At 42.5% G+C, this 27,717-nt stretch overlaps 1 protein-coding gene and 1 non-coding gene across 2 annotated transcripts; one reads left to right on the top strand and one right to left on the bottom strand.

The window, feature by feature from the left end:
* Positions 1-645: 645 nt before the first annotated feature.
* Positions 646-14,250, top strand: Spic (Spi-C transcription factor). The gene is made up of 6 exons (XM_048349529.1): positions 646-736; positions 3,456-3,554; positions 5,162-5,252; positions 6,144-6,265; positions 9,698-9,806; positions 13,569-14,250. The coding sequence occupies exons 2-6, from the start codon at positions 3,552-3,554 to the stop codon at positions 13,994-13,996; spliced, it is 753 nt and encodes a 250-aa protein (XP_048205486.1). The 5' UTR covers positions 646-736; positions 3,456-3,551; the 3' UTR covers positions 13,997-14,250.
* Positions 14,251-20,519: 6,269 nt separating this feature from the next.
* LOC125341286 lies at positions 20,520-20,621 on the bottom strand. The gene has a single exon (XR_007208952.1). It is a non-coding gene; the product is annotated as a U6 spliceosomal RNA (small nuclear RNA).
* Between the last annotated feature and the right edge of the window lie 7,096 nt (positions 20,622-27,717).

Here is a 27,717-nt window from a genome sequence, read left to right as displayed (position 1 = left end):
AGAGCTGTGGCTAAGCAAATAGATGCGCTTTAGAGCAAAAAGGGTTCGTTTGTTTGTGTGTGTGTGTGTGTGTGTGTGTGTGTGTGTGTGTGTGTGTGTGAGAGAGACTGTTAAACAGCTCCTAATGGATTCTGGTGTGGAGAGGATGACACTGGAGTCAGTTCCATTTCTCTCTGTGGGATGGGGAAAAGTCAGACCAAGGCTACTCTTGAAGAGCTTCCAGTCTAGGGCCTTGGGCCTTTCAGATCTCTAAGGCTACCAGTGCATGGCTTGGCAGGGAAGGGTGGCTTGAAGATAGAGACTGATTTGGGAAGGCGCTCAAGCAATCTGATCACAGTTCAGAAAATGGAAATGAGACAGTGCAGAACTGGGAGAGAAGAGGATGAACTTAAAACACCAACGTGAGAAAAATGAAGGATGGACCAGAGACGTAGACGTTAGAGGCTTCTGGTAGGACGAGCAGGTTAGGGACATGGGGGGTGATGGTTCAGGAGTTGGGTTCTGATGCCTTTGGCCCAGAGGATGCAAAACCATCCCAAGCCTCTTCAAAATAATAGTCCTTGGTGTCTAGTGGGCACATTTGGAGCTAGAAATTGTGAAGGCACTGTAACTTTTAAGAAAAATCCCCTTGGTAGCACTTCCTTAAAAGCAGCTACTTAATGCAACATTGCCAGTGTCTTGCTGGTTGTGTTTTACTGTTCTGATATTAATGCAGTACCTTTGGAGTGGCTTCATGGTAAGTACATACTTGATGTTTTTCAAAAACTTTTATTACAGCTGTTTGTTCACTTTTCTCCCTTGGGCTGAATGGTTATTTCTTAAGACATATATTATATTATATTTATTACATATATTTGCCTGTTCACTTACAAGAAATAGTAAGCCACTAAAATGATCAATAACATTTTTGAAGTTTGGTTATTTTTCCTTTGGGTTTGATACTCTTGTGAGTTACGATACTTATGAAGCATTAGACAAAAAGAGACAACAGTTTTTTTTTTCTTCATTATTACTACCTTTAGGCTTATTTGTTCAAATGACATCCAGATGTTAAGAATTGAGACGTAATTAACTAAACTTAAGTGTGGGTGCTTTTTTAAAAAAATTTTTCTGATACTGGGACTTGAATGCAGGGTCTCTTGTTCTTGCCTTAACTTTCTTTGTGCTGGTCCTAGAGCTGGAGCTGAGAGATTTGCAGAGACCCTGAATTCCTCAGCTCAAAGATAGCACACTACAACTTGAACCACAGCTGTATTTCTGGCTTTGTGTGGTATTTAATTGAAGATAAGGGTCTCCTGGATTTTCCTCTCTGGGCTGCCTTGGAGTCATGATCTTTAGCTCTCAGCCACTGGGTAGGATCACAGATGTGAGCCTTTGACCCCTGGCACTGTCTTTGCTTTCTTGCTCAAGGTTGGTGCTTTCCCACTTGAGACATAACCTTCCCTTCTGGCATTTTGATTGGTAGTAACCGTATCTTGGATTTGTCTGCCCAGGCTAACTTAGAACCGTGATCCTCCCGTATCAACCGCGTGAGTAGCTAGGATTACAGGCATGAGCTATTGAGGCTGCTTTAAGAAACAACAAAAACCCATTGCTGACAATATTCATTGTGTTTTATGAACTTCCCCACCCCTCCTTTTTCTTTGAAATGACTCTATGCAGAGATAATTATATATTGTGATTATATTGCCTCTTCTTGTGTGCAATACTGACTGAGCCAGCTCAGTGTTGGCAGGACGGATGCTAAGTCTAGAGAGACTGGATCTATTACATGGAATGATAGAAAGTGCAGTCCCCATCTTTCTTGTGCTGTGGGTTTATTGTTCTGTTATTTCATAGAACAGAGTTTAAAAGCCTGTTAGGCATTGGTCGTTTGTTCATCGTTCAAGGGATAGATCATGTACAATTGCAATCTAGAATTCTAATCCTAGGATTCAAGGGAGAGCTGCAGTCGATTGGCTTCATAGGCTACATTTTACTTGTAATGTAAATCTGTGTGTGTCTGTCTATGTCGGTGTGTCCTGGGGCTTGAATTTAGGGCCTGGGCCTGAGCCTTTGGGCTCAAGAATAGTGCTCTACCACTTGAGCCACAGCTCCACATTTGGCTTTTTGGTGGTTAATTGGAGGTAAGTAAGAGTCTTAGAGACTTTGCTGCCCCGGCAGGCTTCAAATTGTGATCCTCAGATCTGAGCCTTCTGAGTAGCTAGGATGACAGGTATGGGCCTCCCGAGCTGGGCTGTAAATTTGTTTTTCTTGAGGGAAAAATGCATGTGGGTTGCCAGATTCTTAAATGGCAAGAAGCTTTTTTCCTTAAGTTCTTAGTTGGGTGTAAGAATAGAGCCTACTGAAGAGGTAGACTGACAGGTTCACAGAAGCCCAGTGTTCATTCCTAGTACTGCCTAAAACAACAAATGACCAAAGTTCACTATTGGGTTTTCTTTTTGCAAGTTTGTTTTATTTTCCAGAGGTTTTCTTTATTGAGTTTTGCATTTTTGTTGAAAAGGAAGATGTTTTCACATAAGTTAAAAGCAACTCACTTTCCTCTGCCTGCTTGCCAGGTTTTGCTGCACCGTCTCTCTGTGTACAGAGGATTGTTTGTTATATTCATACTGGGACTTGAACTGAGGGCCTTGAGCTCTTGCTTGGACTTTTCACTGAAGGCTGGTGCTCTACCACTTGAGCCACATCTCCCTTCTGACTTTTTTGTGGTTAACTAGAGATAAGAGTCTCACTTTTCTATTCAGGCTGACTTTGAACCTCAGTCCTGAGTAGTTAGGATTATAAGCAGGAGCCTTTAAGGCCAGCTTTTGGGGAGTTTTTAAATGTTTCTTTTCTCTCCTCTCCTCTCCTCTCTTTTCCTCCCTCCTCCCTCCTCCCTCTCCTCCCTCCTTCTCCTCCTCCTCCCTCCTCCTCCTCCTCCTCCTCCTCCTCCTCCTCCTCCTCCTCCCCTCCCCCCCCCAGCCTGGGCTCTGTCCCTGAGCCTCTCGGTGCTCAAGGCTAGTACTCTTTCACTTGAGCCACAGCATCACTTCTGTTTTTTCTGTGTATGTGGTACTGAGGAATGGAACCCAGGGCTTCATGCCACATTCCCAGCCATAAAATGATGTTATGATTATTAGGGTAGTGTACAGAGGGGTTAGCATTTCATAAATAGATGAATACATTTATTTGGGGGGGGCAATGTCACTGCTTCCCTCTCTGACCCCTGCCCACAAGTTGCATAGTTCGATTTCCGTAATAGTGTGGTTGCATTTGTCCCCCCCCCACCCCCCTACTACTACCCCCTTATAAAAAACCCAAAGCAAAAACAAGCACCACCATCAGAAAATATTTTAAAGCAAGATCTAATTTGTTTTTCAGAATCAAGTTAGCGATTTATATAATTTTGTTGTGTAAATGTTCAACTTTTTCCAAACTGTCAGTTTAAGTTTTTTGTGTTTTTTTTCCAGTGCTGGTGATCAAACCCAGGGTCTCGTGAATACCAGGCAGCTACCTTGCTACCTCTTTAGGTTGCATTCTCAACCTAAGGATCACTCACTTATTAGTGAACCATGGTGAGTTGACATTTTAAATCTTTCCCTCCATTTGAAATAAGCAAACCAGTTGAATCAAATTAGGCATATAGTAGGGTTTGCAAGGTAGTTCAATTTTTAGACCTTGGAGACATTTGAAATTAAGATCATTTCACTGTTTTGTTTTTGCCGGTCCTGGGTCTTGAACTCAGGTCCTGGGCACTGTCCCTGAGCCTCTCTGTGCTCAAGGCTAGCACTGTACCACTTGAGCCACAGCACCACCCCCAGTTTTTTTCTGTTTAAGTGGTAATGAGGGATTGAACCCAGGGCTTCCTGCACACTAGGCAGGCATTCTACCACTAAGCCACATTCCCAGCCCTCATCTCACTTTTAAGTAATGTTTTGTGGATTCTGTTCCATTGAAAGTATCTTTCCTTCACCTGCTTTTTCTTTTTCTTTTTTTTTTTTGTTCCAGTCCTTGGTCTTGAACTTACAGCCGGGACCCTATCTCTGACCTTTGTCCTTAAGGCTAGTGCTCTACCACTTGAGCCACAACTCTACTGCTGGCTTGTGGTGGTTAATTTCGAGAGATAAGAGTCTCACGGACTTTCTTGCTCTGGCTGACTTTGAATCATGATCCTTAGATCTCAGCGTCCTGCATCGCTAGAATTACAGGTGTAAGCCACCAATACATAGCTTCTCTATTTCTTTTTTATGTTTTATTTTGCTGGATTCCTTCTAAATCAGCTCTATGATTCCTTGAAAAAAATTTCACAAGAATTCCAAATACTGAACTTCAGGATGAATAATTTTCTTGGAACACTATTAGAAAGAAATGGCTCATACCTGAGATGCATGCATTTTGTCTTGAGTGTGTATTTGGAGGTGTATTTTATATTTTCCTTTCTGCTGGTACTGGGGTTTATACTCAGGGCCGCATGCTCTCCTCGACTTAACTTGCTCACAGGTGGTACTCTATCACTTGAACCATATCTCCAGCCCTGCTTTTTGCTGCTTATTTTGGAGGTAGAGTCTCAGGGATTTTTCTGCCTGTGCTGGCTTTGAAACATTGTCCTCTAGGTCCCAGTCTCATGAGTAGCTAGGATTACAGGCATGAGCCATCAGCCTCAGCTATATGTGGTGATATCTAACTAAGACTTTTTTCTTTATATGTGTATGCTGTTCCTGGGACTTAAACTCGGGGCCTGGACACTGTTATTGAGCTTGTTTTGCTCAAGGCTAGCACTTTACCACTTGAGCCACAGTTTCTGGCTTTTGGGTGTTTAATTGGAGATAATAGACTTTCCTGCCTGGGTTGGCTTCAAACTGTGATCCTCAGACCTCAGCCTCCTGAGTAACTAGAATTATAGATGTAAGCAACCAGCACCCAACAAAGACATTTTTTTAATTTATCATAACTATGGGTAGCAGCTACTGGCATCTAATTGATAGAATCAGGAATGTGGTTTGAAACTTCTGCACTGCCCAGTACTATGATTCTCCCCACCCAAAAAAACAATTTTTTAGCCAATCTATGTCAATAGTGCCAATACTGAGGAAACTTCCTTTAGATAAAGTTGTGGTTCATATCCAGAAAATTGTCATTGATCATTTCATGATAACTTCAGTGCTCTGCCATATTCCAACAGATTTGTTTTGAGCAAGACAACCTGGGCCAAAAATTTGAAGATGCTTTTGACATATTAAGGCAGCATTCAACTGAGGATCTCCAGTATTCCGGTAAACAAGTCAACTACAATCTTCTGCTGGCACACCAATCAGCTCGCTTGGTTGGTCACATGCATGTGTAAGACTAAGAATAGTCTTACTCTGTTACCTGCTAATTCAGCAATCAGGAGGATGAGAAAGGATGGTCATGCGTTTGAGGCCAGCCTTATCGGTCACATAGCAAGATCCTGCCCACCAAGCCCTTCTCCCCCCCCCCCCCCCAAAAAAAGAGAAGAGCAAAAGGAATGACAATAATAAGCAGAGGCTGGAGGCTGAGATATCTATCTTAGTAGCAGAACAATTGTCTTATGCAAGGCCCTGGGTTAGAACTTTAGGAAAGGGGCTGAGAATGCGGCTTAGTGGTAGAGTGTTTGCTTAGCATGCATGAAGTGCTTAGCATGCATGAAGCCCTGTGTTCGATTCCTCAGTACCACATGCACAGAAAAAGCTGGAAGTGGCACTGTGGCTCAAGTGGTAGAGTGATAGCCATGAGCAAAAAGAAGCCCAGGGACAGCTGAGTTCAAGCTCCAGGACTGGCAAAGAAAAAACAAAGAACTTCAGGAGAAAAGATGAATTAAAGAAGACCAGAGTCTGATACCTAGTCTGGCTAGGATTTCACGTATGAGTCACCAGTGCCCAACCTATTGTAGAGAAAAATTATGGTTATTATAAGCTACAAGGAGCTAAAAAGGAATAAACTATAAGATTCTTTGTAATCTTTACATAATGGGATAAACAACCTCAGATACAAAAACTGGTAAAAACATGGAACAAGACATTTGAATAATAAAGTTTTTGTGTGTGTTGGGGCTACTTCCATACTCATGTGTACATACACACACACACACACACGCACATACACCAACACCATCACATAAGTTTCCTTTTATGTTCTTTAATTAGATCACGGAAATAACCAGCCTCTGCTTAACTGCTGTTCTCAAATGAGAGGACCCCCTCACTACATCGGATTTCCTACAGTGTCCCCCATAGAGGAACCTGGGAACAACTGGAGAACCAGCATTGTGAGTATTTCCCAAGAGACCACCCCTCGGGCACACTTCCTGGCGTATGGGGTGAGTCCCAGCTTAGAGACTGCAGTAGTTGTAAAAATACAAAGGCCCATCTGCAGAGACTCCAACTAGATAATCAATAGGATCAAGAAGATGCCTTCATTTTTTTTTTTTTTTGCCAGTCCTGGAGCTTGAACTTAGGACCTGGGCGCTGTCCTTGAGCTACTTTTGCTTAAGGCTAGCACTCTACCACTTGAGCCACAGTGCCACCTCCAGCTTTTTCTGTGTATGTGGTACTGAGGAATGAAACCCAAGGCTTCATACATGTTAGGCAAGCACTCTACCACTAAGCCACCTTCCCAGTCCCTTCATTTTTTTGTTCTTTCCTCCACCTCAAAGTGGTTTTGGAAAACTTCTTTGGAGAGAATGTATTCCCTGTATTCTTGCAGTCTTACTTCATTGGCTTTAATTTTTTTTACTGTAATTTTATTTATTTTTTTCTTATTTGTCAAAGTGATGTACAGAGAGGTTATAGCTTCATATACGTTAGGCATTGGATGCATTTCTTGTACTGTTACCTCCTCCCTCATTCCCCCCTCCCCCCTCCCCCTTTCCCTCTCCCCATGAGTTGTTCAGTTGGTTTACACCCAACAGTTTTGCAAGTATTGCTTTTGGAGTCGTTTGTCTTTTTATCCTGTGTCTCTCGATTTTGGTATTCCCTTGCACTTTCCTAGTTCTAATACCAGTATACACAGTTTCCAATGTACTCAGATAAGATACAGTGATAGTGCAGGTACAACCACAGGAAGGGGATACAAAAGGATCATCAACAATAGAAGCTACAGTTTCACATGGCATGTTGAAAGTAATTATAACAGTGATATATCACTTGTTTCCATAACATGGAGTTCATTTCACTTAGAATTATCTTAGGCATTCATAGGGGCATAGCTATTAGGCACTTGTGATCCTCTGCTGTGATTAGCCTAAACCTGGCTTTATTTATAGAATCTTGTATTCGTTTGCTCTCTTCCCTGAGCTACCTGAATGGATGGACCCATTCATTTATATTTTAGTGGCCCCTTATAGAGAAAAATGCCCCTACAGGAATCTGTCCAATGGTGTGTAATTTTACATTGTCTTCCAGAAGGAGAGAGAGAGAGAGGGAGAGAGAGAGAGAGAGAGAGAGAGAGAGAGAGAGAGAGAGAGAGAGAGAGATGTATGCTGGTCCTTGGGCTTGGGGCGCTCCCTGAGCTTTTGCTCAAGGCTAGTGCTCTACCACTTGAGCCATAGCACCATTTCTGGCTTTGTTTTTTCCTGAGTAGTGTATTGGAGAAAAGAGTCTCATGGACTTTCCTATTCAGATTGGTTTTGAACCACAATCCTCAGATCTCATTGTCCTGACTAGTTAGTATTACAGGTGTGAGCCACTGGAGGCCAACTTGTCCCTAAGTTTTTTTTTTTTTTTGCTTAAAGTTAGCACTCTACCACTTGAGCCACAGTTTCACTTCTGGCATTTGGTAATTAACTGGAGATACAAGTCTCAGGGGCCAAGGGTCTGCTTGTCTCCAGAGACTCGAGTTTGTAATCCTAGCTACACTGAGGCTGAGATCTGAGATTTGAGGATTGCTGCTCAAACCCAGCAGGGCAGGAAAGTTTGAGACTCTTATCTCCAATTAGCTACCAGAAAACCTCTAATGGTAGAGAGCTAGCCTAGTGCTGAAGAGCTCAGGGACAGCACCCAGATCACCACCAACAAAAATGTCTCATGGATTTTTCTGCTCTGGCTAGCTTTGAACTCTAATTCTCAGATCTCAGTCTCTGTCTTTTTTTTTTTTTTTTTTTTTTTTTTTGCCAGTTCTGGGCCTTGGACTCAGGGCCTGAGCACTGTCCCTGGCTTCTTTTTGCTCAAGGCTAGCACTCTGCCACTTGAGCCACAGCGCCACTTCTGGCCATTTTCTTCCTATGTGGTGCTGGGGAATTGAACCCAAGGCCTCATGTATAGGAGACAAGCACTCTTGCCACTAGGTCATATCCCCAGCCCTCAGATCTCAGTCTCATGAGTAGCTAGGATGACATGAGTGAGCCACTGGTGCTTTGTTTTCCAGACGTTTTTAACATGATGGAGTTTAATGTGAAATATTTGTAACTATTTCCTCAATTCCCTTCAACCACGCTATGTCCTATGTCCATTCTCTGTCCAATAAATTCTCCTCTTGGGTCTTTAATTCCACACGTCATTTCTTTGAAGAGGTGATGTTGGCTGTTGGGTTGCCAGGTAGACTATAGGACTCCCACTATTCTTATTTACAAAGTCTCAAAACCCAGCTTTGACTTAAACTTCTACTCTTAGCTTGCATTGTGCTGCACCTTGGGGTTGTGGATAGGAAATGGTAAAGGGCTTAAGTCCAGCCCCCTTCATTGAATTTAACCAATGGAGAGGTACATGTCCTTCCCCTAGGTGAAACTAGGAGCTGGAGCTACTTCTTCCTATCCACTCTCAGCTCTACCCTCCCTTGACTGCCAACTTCTCTAATCTCTTGCCCTCTAGGGCAAGAAATGAGAGTCCAACTTCTCTAATTGCTGACACCTCAATCTTATTGGTTCTTTTGGGGTTTTGTTTCTCATGGAAACACTGGGGGTGAGAGAGGGAGGCCGAGGAAAACACTCTCCTCTCATACGGAGAGAAGAGAGGACATGGAACTATCCATAAAGCTAAAGTTTGCCTTCTATTCCTTGGTCCTCTCTTAGATTGCTCTGATACTATATTGTCTTGAGTGCTATCTGGCTGAAGTTGAGGGAACTCCTTTTATAATTTGGATATAGTATTCGGAGCAGGTGACTGTCTTCTGAGCTCTGAGGACCATGGTTCCAAACCAGTGTAGGCAGAAAAGTCCAGGACATCTCTGATTAACAATACAAGAAAAGAAAACAAATCATAAAGAGCCGGATGCAGTTGGCTCAGACCTGTAATCCTAGCTACTCAAGAGGCTGAGACCTGAGGATCATGATTTGAAGCCCAAGCAGGAAAGACCATGAGATTTGTATCCATAATTAAACACCAAAAGAAAAAGAAAAGCTGGAAATGGAATGGTGACTCAAGTGGTAGGGTGCTAGCCTTGAGCAAAAAAAAAAAAAAAAAAATCTCAGGAACAGTGCCTAGGCCCTGAATTCAAGCCCCCAGGACTGGTACAAAAAACGTCAGAAGTAGAGCTGTGGCTCAAATGGTAGAGTTCCAACCTTGAGCAAAAAAAGCTGAGAGACAGCAGCAAGGCCCAGTGGTCAAGCCCCAGTACTGGAACACATACAAATACATGAAAAAAAGGACAAGAAAGAATTTGGAGGTAGCTATTTAGCACTTCTTGCTTTTAGCATTTGGTTAGCTGTCCATTGGAGACCGTAGGAAATTCCCCTACTTCACATCCTGCTCTCCTATTTACACAGAACAGTGCCACTGACTTACATTTGGAAGGGAATAATTCTCCATTGCTGCAGAACATAACTGAAGGGCAGTTGGCATCACCTGGTGCTTTCCAGCAAAAAGGAGGAAAGGGTAAGTTGATCTATTATTCCTTTTACCAGTAAAATAATCAGAGCTTATTCTTAGCCAATAGAAGCTTAAAAGAAATTTTATATTGAGCAAGTGTGGAATTTTGTATTTGCAGTTGTGGTCCGGTGATCTTCCAGTTTCAGCACTCAGGATACTAGGAAGAAAATAGAATAGTGAGACCCTGTCTCAAAAGAAAAAGAAATGGTTACAATTGTGACAATGTGGTCCCAACCATCCATCTTGGGTGAGATTTTCTTTTCTTTTTTTTTTTTTTTGGCCAGTCCTAGGCCGTGAACTCAGGGCCTGAGCACTGTCCCTGGCTTCTTTTTGCTCAAGGCTAGCACTCTGCCACTTGAGCCACAGCGCCACTTCTGGCCATTTTCTGTATATGTGGTGCTGGGGAATCGAACCCAGGGCCTCATGTATATGAGGCAAGCACTCTTGCCACTAGGCCATATCCCCAGTCCAGGTGAGATTTTCTTATTACTCATAGAGAAATCGGGAAGCCACAAAGTGTCATTTAAATCAAGTAGATTTGTACTTAAAAGAATAATGTAAGGCATATGTGCCTATAACCCTACTGTAAGGAGAAAGACAGAATGCCAGCTTAGGTAGGAAGATCATGAGTTGGAAACCAGCCTAGGCTCCATAGTGAGACCCTTGTCTCAAAAAGTTAGGCACCTTAGTTATAAAATGATAATTGGTTTAATGACCCTATTCTAATTGTGGAGTCATTGGGATAAATAAAATTGTATTTCTCAAACACGTCTACTTCATAAATTTGAAATCAAGTCTTATAAAATTAAGATGTGGGTGGTTTCCCTTCACCGATGGGCAAAGTAAAGTGGTAAAGCTGGAAAGTAGCTTTGTTGGCTAAGATGTGGGCCATACACATTCTCATAGATTGCTAGTACGAAGCTTTGTAAGGTAATTTGGCCATCCATACCTATCACAATTTAAAATAGTCATTGGCTGGGATGTCAGTCAGTGGCAAGTGCTTGCCTAGCATACTCAGGGCTATGGAACAAACCAACTTCTTTGTGGTATTTGTGTGTGCACACATATGCGTGTGTTCTTGTAGCATTGGGGCTAGAACTTAGCACGGTGGCTCGTCTTCTTCCCTTTGAGGTTAGTGCTCTACCACTTGAGCCACTCCTGTTTTTTTTTTTCCTTTTGATTTCTTTCTTTCGGCCCTGTTGGTCCTGTTGAACTCAGGATATGGGCTCTGTCATTGAGCATTTTTGTTCAAGGCTAGCATTCTAACAGTTGAACCATAGCTTTACTTCCAGCTTTTTTTTTTTTTTTTTGGCCAGTCCTGGGCCTTGGACTCAGGGCCTGAGCACTGTCCCTGGCTTCCTTTTGCTCAAGGCTAGCACTCTGCCACTTGAGCCACAGCGCCGCTTCTGGCCGTATATGTGGTGCTGGGGAATCGAACCCCGGGCCTCATGTATACAAGGCAAGCACTCTTGCCACTAGGCCATATCCCCAGCCCCACTTCCAGCTTTTTTGGTGTGGTTGTCATCAACTTTTCTGCCTGGGCTGGCTTCAAAACCTGATCCTCAGGTCTCAGCCTCCTGAGTAGCTCCCAGCATACCTATAACTAATTTCTATTTATTTATGGTATATTTAACCTACATTACCTTCTTAAAAATACAAGAGTATTATCTCTTTTGTAATTTATTTTTCTTTTTGCTGGTCATGGGGCTTGAACTCTGGGTCCTGGACATTGTTCCCCGATCCTCTTCTCAAAGCTAGTGCTCTACCACTTGAGCCACAGTGCCACTTCTGGCTCTTTCTGAATAGTTTACTAGAGATCTTGTCTCATAGACTTTCCTGACTGGGCTGGCTTTGAACTGTGATCCTCAGATCTCAGCCTCCTGCATAGCTAGGGTGACATGTGTGAGACACTTAGACCTGTCTAAGAGTATATTTTTTGGGGGGCAATGTCACCCCTTCTCTCCATTTTTCCCTCCTGTCCCCACCCACAAGTTGTGTAGTTCATTTCAACATAGTGTCTAGTGGGTACTGCTGCTGCATTTGCTTTTTATTTTTTTCACCATTTACTTAATTCTACATATTCATTGATTCTGATTGATTTTGTTTGTTTGTTTGTTTTGTTTTTTTGGCCAGTCCTAGGCCGTGAACTCAGGGCCTGAGCACTGTCCCTGGCTTCTTTTTTGCTCAAGGCTAGCACTCTGCCACTTGAGCCACACCGCCACTTCTGGCCATTTTCTGTATATGTGGTGCTGAGGAATCGAACCCAGGGCCTCATGTATAGGAGGCAAGCACTCTTGCCACTAGGCCATACTCCCAGCCCCGATTCTGATTGATTTTAATGGTGGTGATCTGAACCCATGGTTTTGTACATCTAGGCAAGTGTTTGACTATGGAGCTATGCCCCTGGCCTTCTGTGATAAAAGATAAAAAATTAAACTTTAGAAAAAGTAGCTTCCATTAATTATATATACACAAGGGGATTTCATTATTAATGTTTCCATACATGTTAAAAGACATTGGTTTAAAACTTGAAAACAAAACTAAAAGTCACATTATGAGAGGCAGAAGAGGTTTGTTTAGTGCTGTGACTTTAATTCATGGTTTTTATTTTTTGGTAAGTCCCTTTTATTTCTCAATGTCCAAACTCAAGATAATATTAATGAGTTGAGGTTTCTGGGTGAATGGCAATGGATAGATAGAAGACCATTATGCCCCAGAGACTGTTTAAAGCAGTTTGGGAATCAACTTTTGTTTTCTCCTGAGGAAAAAGGAATCTGGCTATGTAGATTTTTCGCTACTGATGGATCTGAGGAAACTTGGCATTTATCCTTACTACAGAAGTCCCAAAACAGTCTGTCAACTCTACTTTCGTGAAATCTAATCAATGGCACAAATAACAGCAATAAGCAAAACCCCACAGAAAACCTCTGTTTCCTGTGGAGTTATTTTGAGATATAAATGGCTGCATTCCTAAAAAGGTTAAAAACTGGTAGTGCCGTATCAGATTTTAGTTTAATTGTATCTGTGCCATTGGCCCAAACCAATGGCATAAGAACATCTTTGGCATGTGTGTGCCAGGTGTAGGGTTTTGTTTGCTTGTTTGTACTGGTGCTGGGGTTTGAACGCGGGCCTCACACTCTCCCTTAGCTTTTACCTTCAAGGCTGACATCCTACCTGCACAGCTCCCTCTCCAACAACTTGCAAAATATTTCGAATCTCTTCAAAACCACTAACCTTTGTACTCTGTTTTGCTCAGTTCTGTCCTGTGTATGCTGTGGAATTAGGGGTCAAGGTTTAACTGTGATGGAAAGCCTTATGAGAAATGAGCCCCAAGTACTGGGCTCCAAGGTCCCCTTCCACAACAAATGACAGTTCAGAACTGCTGACAGTTTCCAGAACAAACTTGCATCCAGTTGAAACTTGGTACTTCTTTGATCTTTTTTTTTGCCAGTCCTGGGCCTTGGACTCAGGGCCTGAGCACTGTCCCTGGTTTCTTTTTGTTCAAGGCTAGCACTTGAGCCACAGCGCCACTTCTGGCTGTTTTCTATATATGTGGTGCTGGGGAATCGAACCCAGGGCTTCATGTATATAAGGCAGGTGCTCTTGCCACTAGGCCATATTCCCAGCCCCTGATCTTAAGTCTTATAAAATAAAATGATAGTACCTTCAGTCCCAATGGGCCTTTTCATTGTGTGGTGATTCAAACCCTTGCCAGGGAAGTTCTCTGGGTATAGCACAGTGGGTTTGATTTCTTTTTCTGTGCTTTAGGCAGGAAGAAGCTGAGACTATTTGAGTACCTTCATGAATCCTTGTGCAACCCTGAGATGTCATCTTGTATTCAATGGGTTGATAAAAACAAAGGCATCTTTCAGTTTATATCCAAAAACAAAGAGACGCTTGCTGAACTTTGGGGGAAAAGGAAAGGCAACAGGAAGACCATGACTTATCAGAAAATGGCCAGAGCCTTGCGGAATTATGCACGGACGGGAGAAATCATCAAAATCCGGAGAAAACTCACCTACCAATTCAGTGATCTCATCCTCCAGAGACTTTCACCACCTCATATCTCAGGGAAAGAATTCTTCTACTCTCCATATGTCCAACCGGATCAAAAATATCTTACTTTAAATAATTGGGATGCCAATTACAACTATGCCTATACTAATTACCAGGAGCTAAACTACCCAGTATACTAACTATCCTCTGCCATTTCCTGGTCTCCCAACATCAGAAAATGCTGCAGACTTCAAGATTGTTTTACTTGAGGCAAGCATACCCCACCTTCCATATTCAGAGGTTCCACATCAAGAATTCAGCCAACTACGGGTAAAAATATTAAAAAAGCAATTGTGCCTCTTGTTTCAAAGGAATTTTTCTAAATGACACAATAGTGTAATCGTAGCATTTATATTGCATTGGTGTTAAATTTGCTCCTAGGTTATGCAAATCTTTGGCCTTTTTTTTTTTTTTTTTTGCCAGTCCTGGGGCTTGGACTCAGGGTCTGAGTACTGTCCTGGCTTTTTTTTGCTGAAGGCTAGCACTCTATCTACCTCTTGAGGCACAGCACCACTTCTGGCCTTTTCTGTTTATGTGGTACTGAGAAACCCAGGGCAAGCACTCTACCACTAAGCCACATTCCCTGCCTTCCCTTGGCCATTTTTATACAAGGAAGTTGATTTGGGGGTCTGAGGGCCTCATGGAACCTCTGAGGGCCTCATGGAACCAATCTCCCGAGATCTATTGAGGGATAATAGTAGGAAAGAGGAAACTAAGTCCAATTATCTCAATTATTGCTCTCTTTTAACAGTATGTAATATAAACTAGCATGGGGGAAATTTTGCCAGTAATTCTATTGTTTCCAGTGTTTGAACCTTGTTTGGGAGTATACAGGAAATGACCTTGCTTTTGTTTCTTCTGCACAGGCACTTTCTTCCAGATGATGTCAATTACATTATTTGATTTATATATTGGTTTAAACATTTCCTGCCATGTACTAGGTGAAAAGAATCACTCAAGTATAAAGCCAGAAGACTCTTATTTCCAATTACTAGAAAAATGCTGCAAGTGGTGGCTTGGTTCAAGTGGTAGAGCACCAGCCTGAAAAAAAAAGTGAAAAAGGAAAAGAAGGAAGAAAGGTAGGAAGAAAGGAAAAAAGAAAAAAATTTTGCCAATACAGGATTCATGCAGAATGTGTTTGTGGCTTTAAAGACTTCAGAGCATTGTTTATCTTTTGAATGCTTGCCAATTTAATAGTACATTTCAGTGTGTAGCTATTTCCCTGCTCACAGATGGCTGAGCGTTTCTTCATTTGTCAATTGGCTGTCTGTCTTGGGAAATTCAAATGCTTTTGGCTCTTTTTTAAACAGGGATATTTGTTCTCAAGAGTTTGCACTTCTTGATTCTTTTCTTTTTTGTTGTTGTTGGTGGGTCTTGGAACTCAGGGCCTGGTCTCTGTTCCTGAGCTCTTTTGCTAAGGCTAGTGCTCTCCCACTTCAAACAGCTCCACTTCTGGTTTGCTGGTGGTCAACTACAGATAAGAGTCTCATGGACTTTCCTGCCCAGGCTGGCTTTCAATCACCATCCTCAGCTCTTAGTCTCTCGAGTAGCTAGGTAAGAGCCACCAGTGCCCAGCTTCTTTGATTATCTTCTTTTTTTTGCCAGTCCTGGGCCTTGGACTCAGGGCCTGAGCACTGTCCCTGGCTTCTTTTTGCGGAAGGCTAGCACTCTACCTCTTGAGCCACAGCGTCACTTCTTGCTTTTTCTGTTTATATGGTGCTGAGAAATTGAACCCAGGGCTTCAGGCATGCTAGGCAAGCACTCTACCACTAACTCACATTCCCAGCCCACTTTGATTATTTTCTGTATTAGCTCCTTATCCAATCCGTGATTTACAAATATTTTCTCCTGGTCCAGATTGTCTCTTCCCCTCTTTCTTCCTTTACTGTGCAGGTCTTGGTTGTGTAATGCAATCTCATTTGCTTATTTGTGCTTTTATCACTTCTGTTTGCGGAGTCACATCCAAGTTCATGAACTTTCACTCTCGTGTTCTTTTTCAGTAGGCTTTTGGGGTTTAAATTCAAGGTGTGCACTTGAGGGGCAGATGCTGTACCCCTTCAGTTATGCTCTAGCCCTTTGGTGCTCTTTTTTTTTTTTTGGCCAGTCCTGGGGCTTGGACTCAGGGGCTGAGCACTGTTCCTGGCTTCTTTTTTTGCTCAAGGATAGCACTCTGCCACTTGTGCCACTCTGCCACAGTGCCACTTCTGGCGATTTTCTGTATATGTGGTGCTTGGGGAATCGAACCCAGGGCTTCATGTATATGATGAGGCAAGCACTCTTGGCACTAGGCCATATCCCCAGCCCTTTGGTGCTCTTTTTGTTTTTTTTTAATTTTTTATTGTTTTTTTATTTTTTTGGCCAGTCCTGGGCCTTGAACTCAGGGCCTGAGCACTGTCCCTGGCTTCTTTTTGCTCAAGGCTAGCACTCTGCCACTTGAGCCACAGTGCCACTTCTGGCCATTTTCTGTATATGTGGTGCTGGGGAATCGAACCCAGGGCCTCATGTATACAAGGCAAGCACTCTTGCCACTAGGCCATATCCCCAGCCCTCTTTTTGTTTTTGATACAGTCTCTTCTGTACAGATGGGCATGGACCTGGGTCCCACCATGTATGTTTCCTATTGCTGTTGGGGTGCAGGAAGGCACTGCTCTATCTGTTGACTGGTTACAAGAGGGGTCTTGGGGACTTTTTGTGTAGGCTCTCCTTTGACTGATTTTCCTTGTGTCTGCCTCCCATGTAGCCGAGATGCACATGGATAAGCCACCAGAGCCCACTTCTTTCAGAAGTTTTATACTTTCTGGTTGTAATGCTTCAATCTTTAATCCTTCTTGGCTTGTTAGAAATCTTTTTTTTTTTTGGCCAGTCCTGGGACTTGGACTCAGGGCCTGAGCACTGTCCCTGGCTTCTTTTTGCTCAAGGCTAGCACTCTGCCACTTGAGTCACAGCGCCACTTCTGGCCATTTTCTATATATGTGGTGCTGGGGAATCGAACCCAGGGCCTCATGTATACGAGGCAAGCACTCTTGCCACTAGGCCGTATCCCCAGCCCCTATAAATCATTTTTAACCTTAGGCATGAAGGGCTTAAAAAAATTATTGGCTGATGTGTCAAACCATGTTGGTTTGGTTACTATAGCTTTATAATATATTTTATATATACCTCTAGCTTTGTTCTTTCTGTGGTTCCATATAAACTCCAGATTCTTTTATGTTAAGAAGGGCATTAGTTTTTGTTGTCAGTCACAGGACTTCTATTTGGCGTGGGTGCTATCCCTGAGATTTTTTGCTCAAGGCTAGCACTCTACTACTTAGAGCCTCAGTTCCAGTTCTGGCTTTCTGGTGGTTGATTAGAAATACGAGTCTCATGGGCTTTCTTGCTTGGGCTGGCTTTGAACCTTGATCCTCAGATCTCAGCCTCCTGAGCAGCTAGGATGATGGACATGAATCACTAGCACCAGGCAGGATACTAAATTTTGGTGACAACCTCATGGTAACACAGGCTGAGAACATGGAGGACAAGCACAATGTCAAAGGGAACTAAAGCTGGTAGGGAAATCAGTATGGAAGTTCTCAAGAAACTTAGGGGGCTAGGAATGCAGCTTAGAGGTAGGCTGCTTGCCTAGTATGCAGCCCTAGGTTCAATTCTTTAGTACCACATAAACAGAAAAGGCTGGAAGTGGAGCTGTGGCTCAAGTGGTAGAGAGCTAGCATTGATTGAGCAAAGCTCAGAGACAGTGCTCAGGCCCTGAGTTCAAGTCCCAGGACTGGCAAAAAAAGAGAAAGGAAACTAAATAGAACTGCCATCCAGCATACTGTTTGTGACTAGTATATAGCTGAAGAATGGAAGTTACAAACACAAAGGTCCCTGCACACCTTTGTGCATTGCAGTACTATTCCTAATAGCCGAGCTATCAACTTAGGTGCTTGTTGTTTGACTGAATAGGTAAAGAAAGCATAGTTTTACAAAGGAGCACTATTCAATCATGAAGAAGAATGAAGTCATTTCCAGGAAAACTAATGGAATGGAAGATCAGTACAGTAAGGGAAATAAGTCAGACTGAGAAAGAAAAATTACATGTTATTTCTCATATTCACACTCCATACCCTTAAAACATGACCGGATAGAAATAGACTTATGGCTTAAGTGGTAGAACATCATCATTGAACCAGAAAGCTCAGGGCCAGTACCAATGGCCTTAGTTCAATCCCTAAGACTGCATAGACATACAAACACTTCACTCACACACACATGCACACACACACACACACACAACTTGAATATAAAAATAACTAGCATAAATGGAGGGTAAAGAAGAGCAAAAGATGAGTGTAATGGATGAAGATGAGATGAATGAAGGGTGAATATGATTGAAATGTTATAGCTAGGTGATATAGTTAATAGTAATATTTTACTAATTTCAAAATAGATGATTTTAAATGCTCTTGTCACAAATGGTATTGAAGCTGATATGAAAGTTAATGTGAATTATTCCACAATGTATATATATATATATATCACAGGTAACAAATATATTCAATTATTTATCAAGTAAAAATAAAAATTTCTTAAGTCTCGAGTCTTTATCTCTGTACCTTCACTCATGGTGTGTAACCCTTTGGTGCTAGAAAGAGGTGATGGCATAGGAAAAGATGACATTGGTGAAAATTCTTTGTGCTTGTCTTGAGGCTTGAACTTAAGGCCTGGATACTGTCCCCGACCCTTTCTCCCTCAAGCTAGCACTAACCACTTGAGCCACATCTCCACTTCCAGCTTCTTGGTGGTTAATTGTATATTAGAGTCTCATGGACTTTCCTGCCTTGGCTGGCTTCAAACTGGGATCCTCAGATCTCAGTCTTCTGAGTAGCTGGGATTCTAGGTGTGAGCCATCAGCACCTAGCTGAAAATAACATTCTTAATGTTACCATTGGTCTCTTGTTATCCTAAAATTCAGCCACAGGGAGGTGCTGCTGCCTCATCCATTTGGTAGAACCTTGAGACCAGTGTTTTCTTCCCTTGGAGGAGAAAGTACAGTTGGAAATGGAAAAGACAGAGGGCATGAAGAATGGGATGAAGAAGGGAGAGAAAAATAAGAGAGCAGATTGGTAAAGGCTACAGATTAGAACGTGGATATATACATTCTGAGTTTTGCCTGGGCAAAAAGCCCAGCCCCTGTGATCCCTAGCACTAAAATAAATAAAATTCTTTTTGTCATTGTAATTAGTCCTGTAATGTCCTTCACCAATCACCAGTCCTCTTGTTCAAGTTCCTTTTTCTCCTTTTAACATTCCTCTTGTCCCCTCTCTGGGCCCTCTTACCATCTCTCTCTGTCTTTCTGTCTCTAACCATTTCTGGGTGTTTTCATCCTTGGCTGATATAACCAACACCGTATTGCTATACAAAGTGGTGCAGTTGGCAGAACACCAAGAAGACTAGCACGTGACTTCCTTTTTGAGCCATTTACTTAACACTAACCATGCCTAACACTTAGGCACTTAGACACACTGGCCATTTTGCTAGGAAATTTACTTTTTTTCACCATTGCCACAGCAACATAAAATATCTGATTTAAAAAAAAAAACAGTTACAAATAAATGAGCCACAGGTTAAATCTCAAGTGATTGAAGTGTACATATATAACGTAGCTGAACAAATTGGAACTCCCGAAGATCATTAGCTTGGCAAAGAGAAAGAACTTATATATTTGCCATGATGTAAATGGATAAAAGTCAGTGAAGAATGCTTTGAGGTGCCTCAAATGCGATTTCATTGAAACAATTGGCTATGCTTTTTCCAGACTGAAGTTCTTTTTTTCTTTTTTCTTTTTGGCCAGTCCTGGGCCTTGGACTCAGGGCCTGAGCACTGTCCCTGGCTTCTTGCTCAAGGCTAGCACTCTGCCACTTGAGCCACAGCGCCCCCTCTGGCCATTTTCCATATATGTGGTACTGGGGAATCGAACTGAGAGCTTCATGTGTAGGAGGCAAGCACTCTTGCCACTAGGCCATACTCCCAGTCCCAGACTGAAGTTCTTAATCCTAGGTTTTTTTTTAGAGATATGTCTAACTGGAAATCATTCTAAGACCCCTTCTAGCTTACATCGGATAGATAGCAGCATGATCAGTTTTATGTAGGTAGCAAAGTGCGTTAACATTAACTTTACAGGTTTATATGTGCACCCCATGCCACCAGTACCAGACTAGCACCCTACACCCCAGGAAGCGCCCACATAGCCCATTTCAATCTACACTCATGTTTCTGGATATCATTTGAATGCACTCATTCTACATGCATACTTATACCTTTGATTTTATTTACTGTGATAGAATATGATGTCCAGTTTATCAGTGTTCTTTATACTGAGAGTTTCTTCTCCTGATCCTCTTCCTCTTTGATTTTTATTAATTTTTACAATTGTTCTGTGTGTGGTACGAGGGTTCCAACTCAGCAGCTCACCACATGCAAGGCAAGTGCTCCACATTGAAACACACAATCCCAACCCTAAGGGTTTCTTTTTTACATGTTTTTCCTTTAGCCAAACCTTTTTCCTATATAACTAAAACTGTCCTCCAATTTATAATCCTGCTTCAGCTTCCCTTGTGCTGTGATTAGAGGCAGGCACCCTCAGCCCAGGGCCCAGTTTTGATTATTAGATTTTTATAATATATATAAAATATGGAATGCTTCAGGAATTGGCCTGTCATTCTTGTGCAAGGACCACGCTAATCTCTATCATTCCAATTTTAGTATATGTGCTGCCGAAGCCAGCCCAGGCCCAGTTTTTAATAATCCTAAAGTCTAAATCTCCTTTAATCTCTGGGCTTTATAACACCAATCTTGAATAGGATTAAAAAAATAAAAAGGGCTGCAGGTAGAAATTGGATAACCTTTGTCAGGCAAGAAGAGCGAAACACGAGCCAGGCGCCAGTGGCTCATGACTATAATCCAAGTTACCCAGGAGACTGAGAGCTAAGGATTCCCCCATTTAAAACCAGTCTTGCAGGCAAACCAAGGAACTGCGATTTCAATTTCCAATTAGCCACCCAAAAGCAAGAAGCAAGTGGTAGAATGCTAGCCTTGAGAAAAACAAGAACAGAAATCAAAAAACAAACAAAAAACCCACAACAACCAATCAACTGAGCAAGAGTATGAGGCTCTGAGTTCAAGCCGCAGTATTGGCACCAAAAAAAAGAAAATAGTGAAGTATGCTTGAACTGTATGAACTAAGGTCTCTCAAGGAGTGTTGGCCAATATAGTTTATAATAAACTTCATCTATTTGATGAAGAACTAGAAGATAAGAACTTAAATGTTAATTCTATGATTACCTATCCATGCATAGAAATACCATATGCTCCGCAAATAAGTGCAATTGTGTTAAATAAGAAGTAAATTAAAAGGATTGGTAGACGTAACTCCAACTTATCCCCAGCCATGAACCATTCAATAAAAAGCTAAAAGTGGGCTGGGAGTGTGGCTTAGTGGTAGAGTGCTTGCCTAGCATGCAGGAAGCCCCAGGTTTGATTCCTCAGCACCACATAAACAGAAAAAGCCAGAAGTGGTGCTGTGGCTCAAGTGGTAGAGTGCTAGGCTTGAGCTCAGAGAGGCTCAGGGACAGTGCCCAGCCATGACTTTTAAGTGTCGGACTGGAAAAAAGAATTCCCCTCTGTAGACCTATAGGTTAGATCACTTGTTACTCTGTTTTGTCTTTTTTTTTCTCTTGATGTCCTTTCTTGCTCTCTGATAATTTTTAGTTGAATGCAAGACACTGCATATAAAAAATTATAGCAATACTGGATGATTGATATTTCCTTCAGAAAGGATCTCTTTTTGCTTCTCTTAGAAGACAGAGCAGGAGCCAGGCACTGGTAGCTCATGCCAGTAATCCTAGCTGCTCAGAGGCTGAGCTGTGGAAGACAGTGTGGTTTGAGGTCAGGTTGGGACGAAAAATTCTTGAGACTCCATCTCCAAACTGACCAGCAAAGGCTGGGCAAGAGGCATGAAGCAAGTGGTCTAGTGCTTGCGGTAAGCCAGCAAGCCAAGTGAGTACAAAGATTTAAGTTTAAATCCTGGACTGGGGGGAGTGAGGAGGGAGAGAGTTTGGGAATTGATTACTTTAATCCAATCAGACTGAGCTAATTCAAGACTTGGTTTCAATCTTTTTAAGTTATGGCCTATTTTTTCTACATTATCTCATAGTATATAGCTCTGAATATATATTTATACACACATATTTAAAGATTTCACTTTTATTTTGTTTTGTATTGTTTTGTTTTGGGCCAGTCCTGAGGGCTTGGAACTCAGGGCCTGAGCACTGTCCCTGGCTTCTTTTTGCTCACAGCTAGCACTCTACTACTTGAGCCACAGTGCCCCTTCTGGCTTTTTCTGTTTATGTGGTGCTGAGGAATGGAACCCAGGCCTTTGTGCATGCTAGGCAAGCATTCTACCACTAAGCCACATTCTTAGCCTTGTTTTGTATTGTTTTGTTTTTGAATAATTTCACTTTTTTTGTTTTGTTTTGTTTTCCAGTTCTAGGGCTTGGGCTCAGGGCCTGAACACTGTCTCTGGCTTCTTTTTTGCTCAAGGCTAGCACTCTACCACTTGAGCCACAGCGCCCACTTCTAGCTTTTTCTGTGTATGTGGTACTGAGGAATCGAACCCAGGGTTTCATACATGGTAGGCAAGCACTCTACCACTAAGCCACATTGCCAGCCCTGGATGATTTCATTTTTTAAAGTCTGTTTCATGCTGTGCACTAGTAGCTCATGCCTGTAATCCTAGATACTCAGGAGTCTGAGATCTGAGGATTATGGTTTGAAGCCAGCTGGGAAGGGACTCCTATCTCCACTTAACCACCAGAAAGCTGGAAGTGGTGCTGTGCTCAAGTGGTAGAGCACTAGCCTTGAACAAAATATCAGTCACCATCAGACCCAGACTTCCAGCCCCAGGACTGGCAAAAAGAAAAAAAAAACCCTATTGCATGATTTTTAAATCATCATTTCTGTTTGGCTGATAACAGGAAATTGGTATTCCTTTTAGATTTTAAATTTTAGGTTTCTCTGTGCAAACTTTACAGAGGCCAGAAACAACCCAACATTTATTATGGATATTTTTAGAAGCATTTATAGGTAGGGACTACATGATATCAGGATGATGTAAAAACATTTTTGTAAAACAAGAATGTCCTATCATGTCCCTTGAGTGACAGAAGGAGCCTGTCAATCTAACTCATAAAAATTTTTTTGCTATCTTATTACCTCCACACCAAATAACTTATTCAGCTCATTTGACTTTGGAGCAGTACAAAGAGACTTATTTTGGTTGGTGTAAAAGAGAAAAACATTAAACTCATTTCTTAGCCTGTCTTATGATTTTTCATGAAGGAAATACTCAGAATACATTGTAGGAGAAAGTTAGTAATAGATGAAAGAGCATTATGACAAGCTTAATGGTATGGAAAATGTGACTGGCATAGCAAAATTAGGATGTTTTGCCCGGTGTGGTTTGTGGCTCAAGTGGTAGAGTGCTAGCCTTGAGCAAAAAAGAAGCCAGAGACAGTGTTCAGGCCCTGAGTCCAAACCCTAGCATTACCGGCATGTGCTACCAGTGCCTGGCCCCTGCTCTGTCTTCTAAGAGAAGCAAAGAGAGATCCTTTCTGAAGGAAATATCAATCATCCAGTATTGCTATAATTTTTTATATGCAGTGTCTTGCATTCAATTAGAAATTATTAGGCAGAGCAAGAATTAGGATGTTTTGTTTGATCTAGGAAATGGAAACTTTTAAAACAATTTGTTGCTGCTGCTGCTTTTGGTGGAGATAGTATTGTTTTTGCTTTTTGTTGTCTTGTTTATCTGGGTTTATCTGTCTTTTGAGGGGGGTGAGTAGGGCACAGGAATAGAGGAGAAAGGTGAACAAATGCAGCAGTGGTACTCAGTAGACACTATGTTTAAAATGACCTATGCAACGTGTGGACAGGGATGGGAGGGGGAATTTGGAGGAGTGCGAAGGAAGGGGTGATATTACTTGACTAAGGAAATAGTAACTCCTCTGTACAACACTGTAACCATAACAATAAAAAAACTGTATAACAAAAAAAAAATGAGTGATTGAGACAGGTGCTCATGCTACTAAGAGGCTGCGATCTGAGGACCACAGTTCAAAGCCAGCCTAGGAAGAAAAGTCAAGAGGTGAGGTGTGGCTCAAATGGTAGAATACCAGCCTTGAGTGAAAAGGCCAAATGAGAGCACAAGGTACTGGGTTTAATTCCCCTTACCATCACACACATACACACACACACACGCACACACACGCACACCACACACACACAATGTATGACTGGGGGAATATTAAATTGCCGAAGAATATCAGACTTACAGAAGGAAATAAAAAACTGAGTTTCAATCTTCAATCTTGGACAAGTAACAAGTTTTTTGAGCTACAGGTAATCATTGCTATAGTGCTACACAAAAGAAAATAATTACAATGGCATGCCATAACAAATGTCTTCCTAAAGATTCAAAAATAAGGAGACTTTGTCCTTATTTTGTTGGGGAACCTCCACTGTGCAGTCTTTTTTATTTTATTTTTTGGCCAGTTCTTGGGCTTGGACTCAGGGCCTGAGCACTGTCCCTGGCTTCTTTCTGCACAAGGCCAGCCCTCTACCACTTAAGCCACAGCACCACTTCCGGCTTTTTCTATATATGTGGTGCTAAGGACTCGAACCCACAGCCACTAGGCCACATTCCCAGCTCCATTTTGCAGTCTTTATATATCTATTTCAAACCTTGTAACTTGTCCGGACATGAATTCTTCTTGGCGAGGAGTTGAAGCATCCACCCTCTCATTTCCCCATCTGGAATGTTCCCTTTGCTTGCTTGTTTAGGAGGACCTACTGTCACCCATAGGAACATCTCATGGCACAGATACAGCATGGGACTTTTGTTGAGCCCTTGTTATGTGCCAAACACTTTGCTAAGAGCTTTTGGTCTCATCTTAGTAAATCCACACAACCACCCTGTAGTAGCACCACAGGGTATCTTAGGAGGTCTTTTGTGTCCACCAAATCTCCACCAGAACCTCAAAATAAACAATCCACGTCAGGAGCAAAACCAGCTCTTAATATATCTCCTCACATCTCTTTCCAACCAAATGGTTGCTACTAAGCTCTTGCTATATAGAAATTCTGGATCTGGCATGCAATACTTACTATCCTCAGAGCCCAAATGAAAAAAAAATGGAGAGACTGTAAGGTTATGTCCTTTGCCCAACAAGTCACATACCTTGGAAAGGAGTGGAGCTGGGGTGTAAACCCAGTGTCTCTGACTATAGAGACTTTGGTATTAACGTCCTTTCTGTGCTGAGAAAAGCTAAGTCCATCCGCCCAGAAAGGATCTTGGGAATGACATTTACTAGACTTACGTGCTTTTCTTTTCACTGTGCCAGGTTTCCAAACCCAAAATACATTATCATAGGCTGAGAGTCGCCAACTTCTACACAGAGCAAGCCTTGAACCACGATTTCCTACTCCATGCTTAAAGAACAAACCAGCCTATCCAAAGCGTGTAGATTGCCAAGTTTCATTTAATTTTTGTCTGTTATGGGGCTTGAACTGACCACTGTCCCTGAGTTTTTTTTTTGCTCAAGCTTACAATTCTACCACTGAGTCACAGTGCCACTTCTGGTTTTTGAGTGGCTAACTTGAGGTAAGAATCTTATGGGGATTTTTCTACCTGGCCTGGCTTTGAACCACAATCCTCAGACTCTCAGCCTCCTGAGTAGCTAGGATTACAGGCGTGAGCCATGGGTGCCCAGCTTGAGTGTCCAATTTTTGAAAGGAAATCCCTATAATGAATTAGCCCCGTTGAGTTCAGGGCATGGCTTCAGTGATAGATTGATTACCTACCTACCAGGCAAATGTGAGACCCTAAGTTCAAATCCCTTACCCAAATCCAAACCAATACAGGGACACATGAAAGCAGGATGACGCTGTGGGGTCTTTATTCACCTAGATGGCTAGACAAGGGGCTCTCTGCCCTGAGACCTGAAGGACAAGCTAGTCCCAGGAAGAGCAGGGCCAGTGTCCAGTGAGAAAGGGGTTGGGTGGTGTTGGGAAAAAAGCCAGGAAGGTTGAGGAGGTGAAGGAATGAAGTGAGCTTACAAAGAGGCCTCTGAGACCATGGCCCAAAGGGTGATTGTATGCTAAGGGCAGCAAATAGGATTTAAAGGTTTGAAGGCATGGCTCAAGTGGTAGAAAACCTGTGTAGCAAGTATGAGGTCCTGAGGTCAAGCACCAATACTATAAAAAAAAGAAGGAAAAAGGATTTGAAGTAAGGAGTTTTTAGAAGGGGGTGATATAATAGAGGGGGATCTCAGCACTGAGGTTAGGCTATCCCCTGTCAGGTGATTTATTTTGTCTCCTCTGCCAGTGGCTCTTCTGTCACTCTGGAGAGCAATCCACAGACAGCTGTCACTGCTTGCAGATGCTGAGGACTTTTGATTGGAGATGATGGTTCCTTGCCTTGCAGAAAACTCAGGAATAAAGTCCTTCTTCATTTTCTTTTTCTTTTTGCCAGTCCTGGATCTTGAACTCAGGGCCTGGGCACTGTCCCTGAACTTCTTTTGCTCAACAATAGCACTCTACCACTTGAGCCCCAGCACCACTTCTGGCTTTTTCTATGTATGTGGTGCTGAGGAATCAAACTCAGGGTTTCATGCATGCTAGGCAAGCACTCTACCACTAGGCCACATTCCCAGCCCCTTCTTCAATTTTCTTATGATACTTTGCATAGTTGACTCAGCCTCCTTTCTGCCATTATAATCTGTAGCCTCAACCCATGGTTTGATTGGGGTAAAATGGCTTTATTGTTGATGATGTCCTCCTAAAGATTTAGGTGGGTAATCATTCCTGGGGAAAACAGATCCAGAAGGAGAACATGGAGTGAGCTTCTGGCTCTGCTTCATCTCCAGCAGGCCCTTTTTACCAGTGAGCTTTGGTGACATCTCCTACAAATTAGGAAAAGATGACAATATTCCTTCAAGACTTGTGGTGGAATTGAATGCAGAGCTATGGAGATGCATTGCGTCTTATATTCACTTTCTGGAGAAGCCAGGACAAAGCACCACAAAATGGATGGCTTAACGGGGTGCCAGGTGCTCACACCTGTAATCCTAGTTACTCGAGAGGCTGGGATCTTAGGATCATGGTTCAAAGCCATCCCAAGAAGGAAAGCCCGTGAAACTCTTATCTTCAACTAACCACCAGAAAACCAGAAGTGGTGCTGTGGCTCAAAGTGGTAGAGTGCTAGCCTTGTGCTGAAGAGCTTAGGGACAGCGCCCAGGCCCAGAGTTCAAGCCCCCTGATGGATATAAAAATAAAAACCAAAAACTGAAAACATGGATGGCTTAAAGAACAGAAATTTAGCCTGGCTCACACCTGTAATCCTAGCTACTCAGGAGGCTGAGATCTCAGGATAGCAGTCTGCAAACAGCCCAGGCAGAAAAGTCTGGGAGACCTTTATCTTCAATAAACTACTCAGAAAAAGCCAGTAGTGGCACTGTGGCCCAAGTGGTAGAATGCTAGCCTTGAGCTCAAAGAGGTTCAGGGAACAGAAAATTATTGTCTCATAATTCTAGGGACTAGAAGTCCCAAAATAAGATGCCAACAGGGTTGTCTTCCTGCGTGTCTGTCTGTGTCCAAATTCCCCAATTTATTTAATCATTTGGTGACAGTAGAGTTTGAACTCAGGGCCTGGTGCTTGCTAGGCAGATATTCTTAATCTCTCTTAATCTCTCTCTCTCTCTCTCTCTCTCTCTCTCTCTCTCTCTCTCTCTCTCTTTTGTGGGTCCTGGGGCTTGAACTCTGGGCTTGG

This window comes from Perognathus longimembris, chromosome 1 (genome assembly GCF_023159225.1).
Source record: "Perognathus longimembris pacificus isolate PPM17 chromosome 1, ASM2315922v1, whole genome shotgun sequence".
Lineage (NCBI taxonomy): Eukaryota > Metazoa > Chordata > Mammalia > Rodentia > Heteromyidae > Perognathus > Perognathus longimembris.
Note: the sequence above shows the minus strand (reverse complement) of the source record. Positions and strands in the feature narration are given on the sequence as shown.

Coding starts and splice junctions, on each gene's coding strand:
- Spic (XM_048349529.1), top strand. Junction 5,253..6,143: donor TGAGGATCTCCAGTATTCCG/GTAAACAAGTCA, acceptor TTCTTTAATTAG/ATCACGGAAATAACCAGCCT. Junction 6,266..9,697: donor ACAACTGGAGAACCAGCATT/GTGAGTATTTCC, acceptor CTATTTACACAG/AACAGTGCCACTGACTTACA.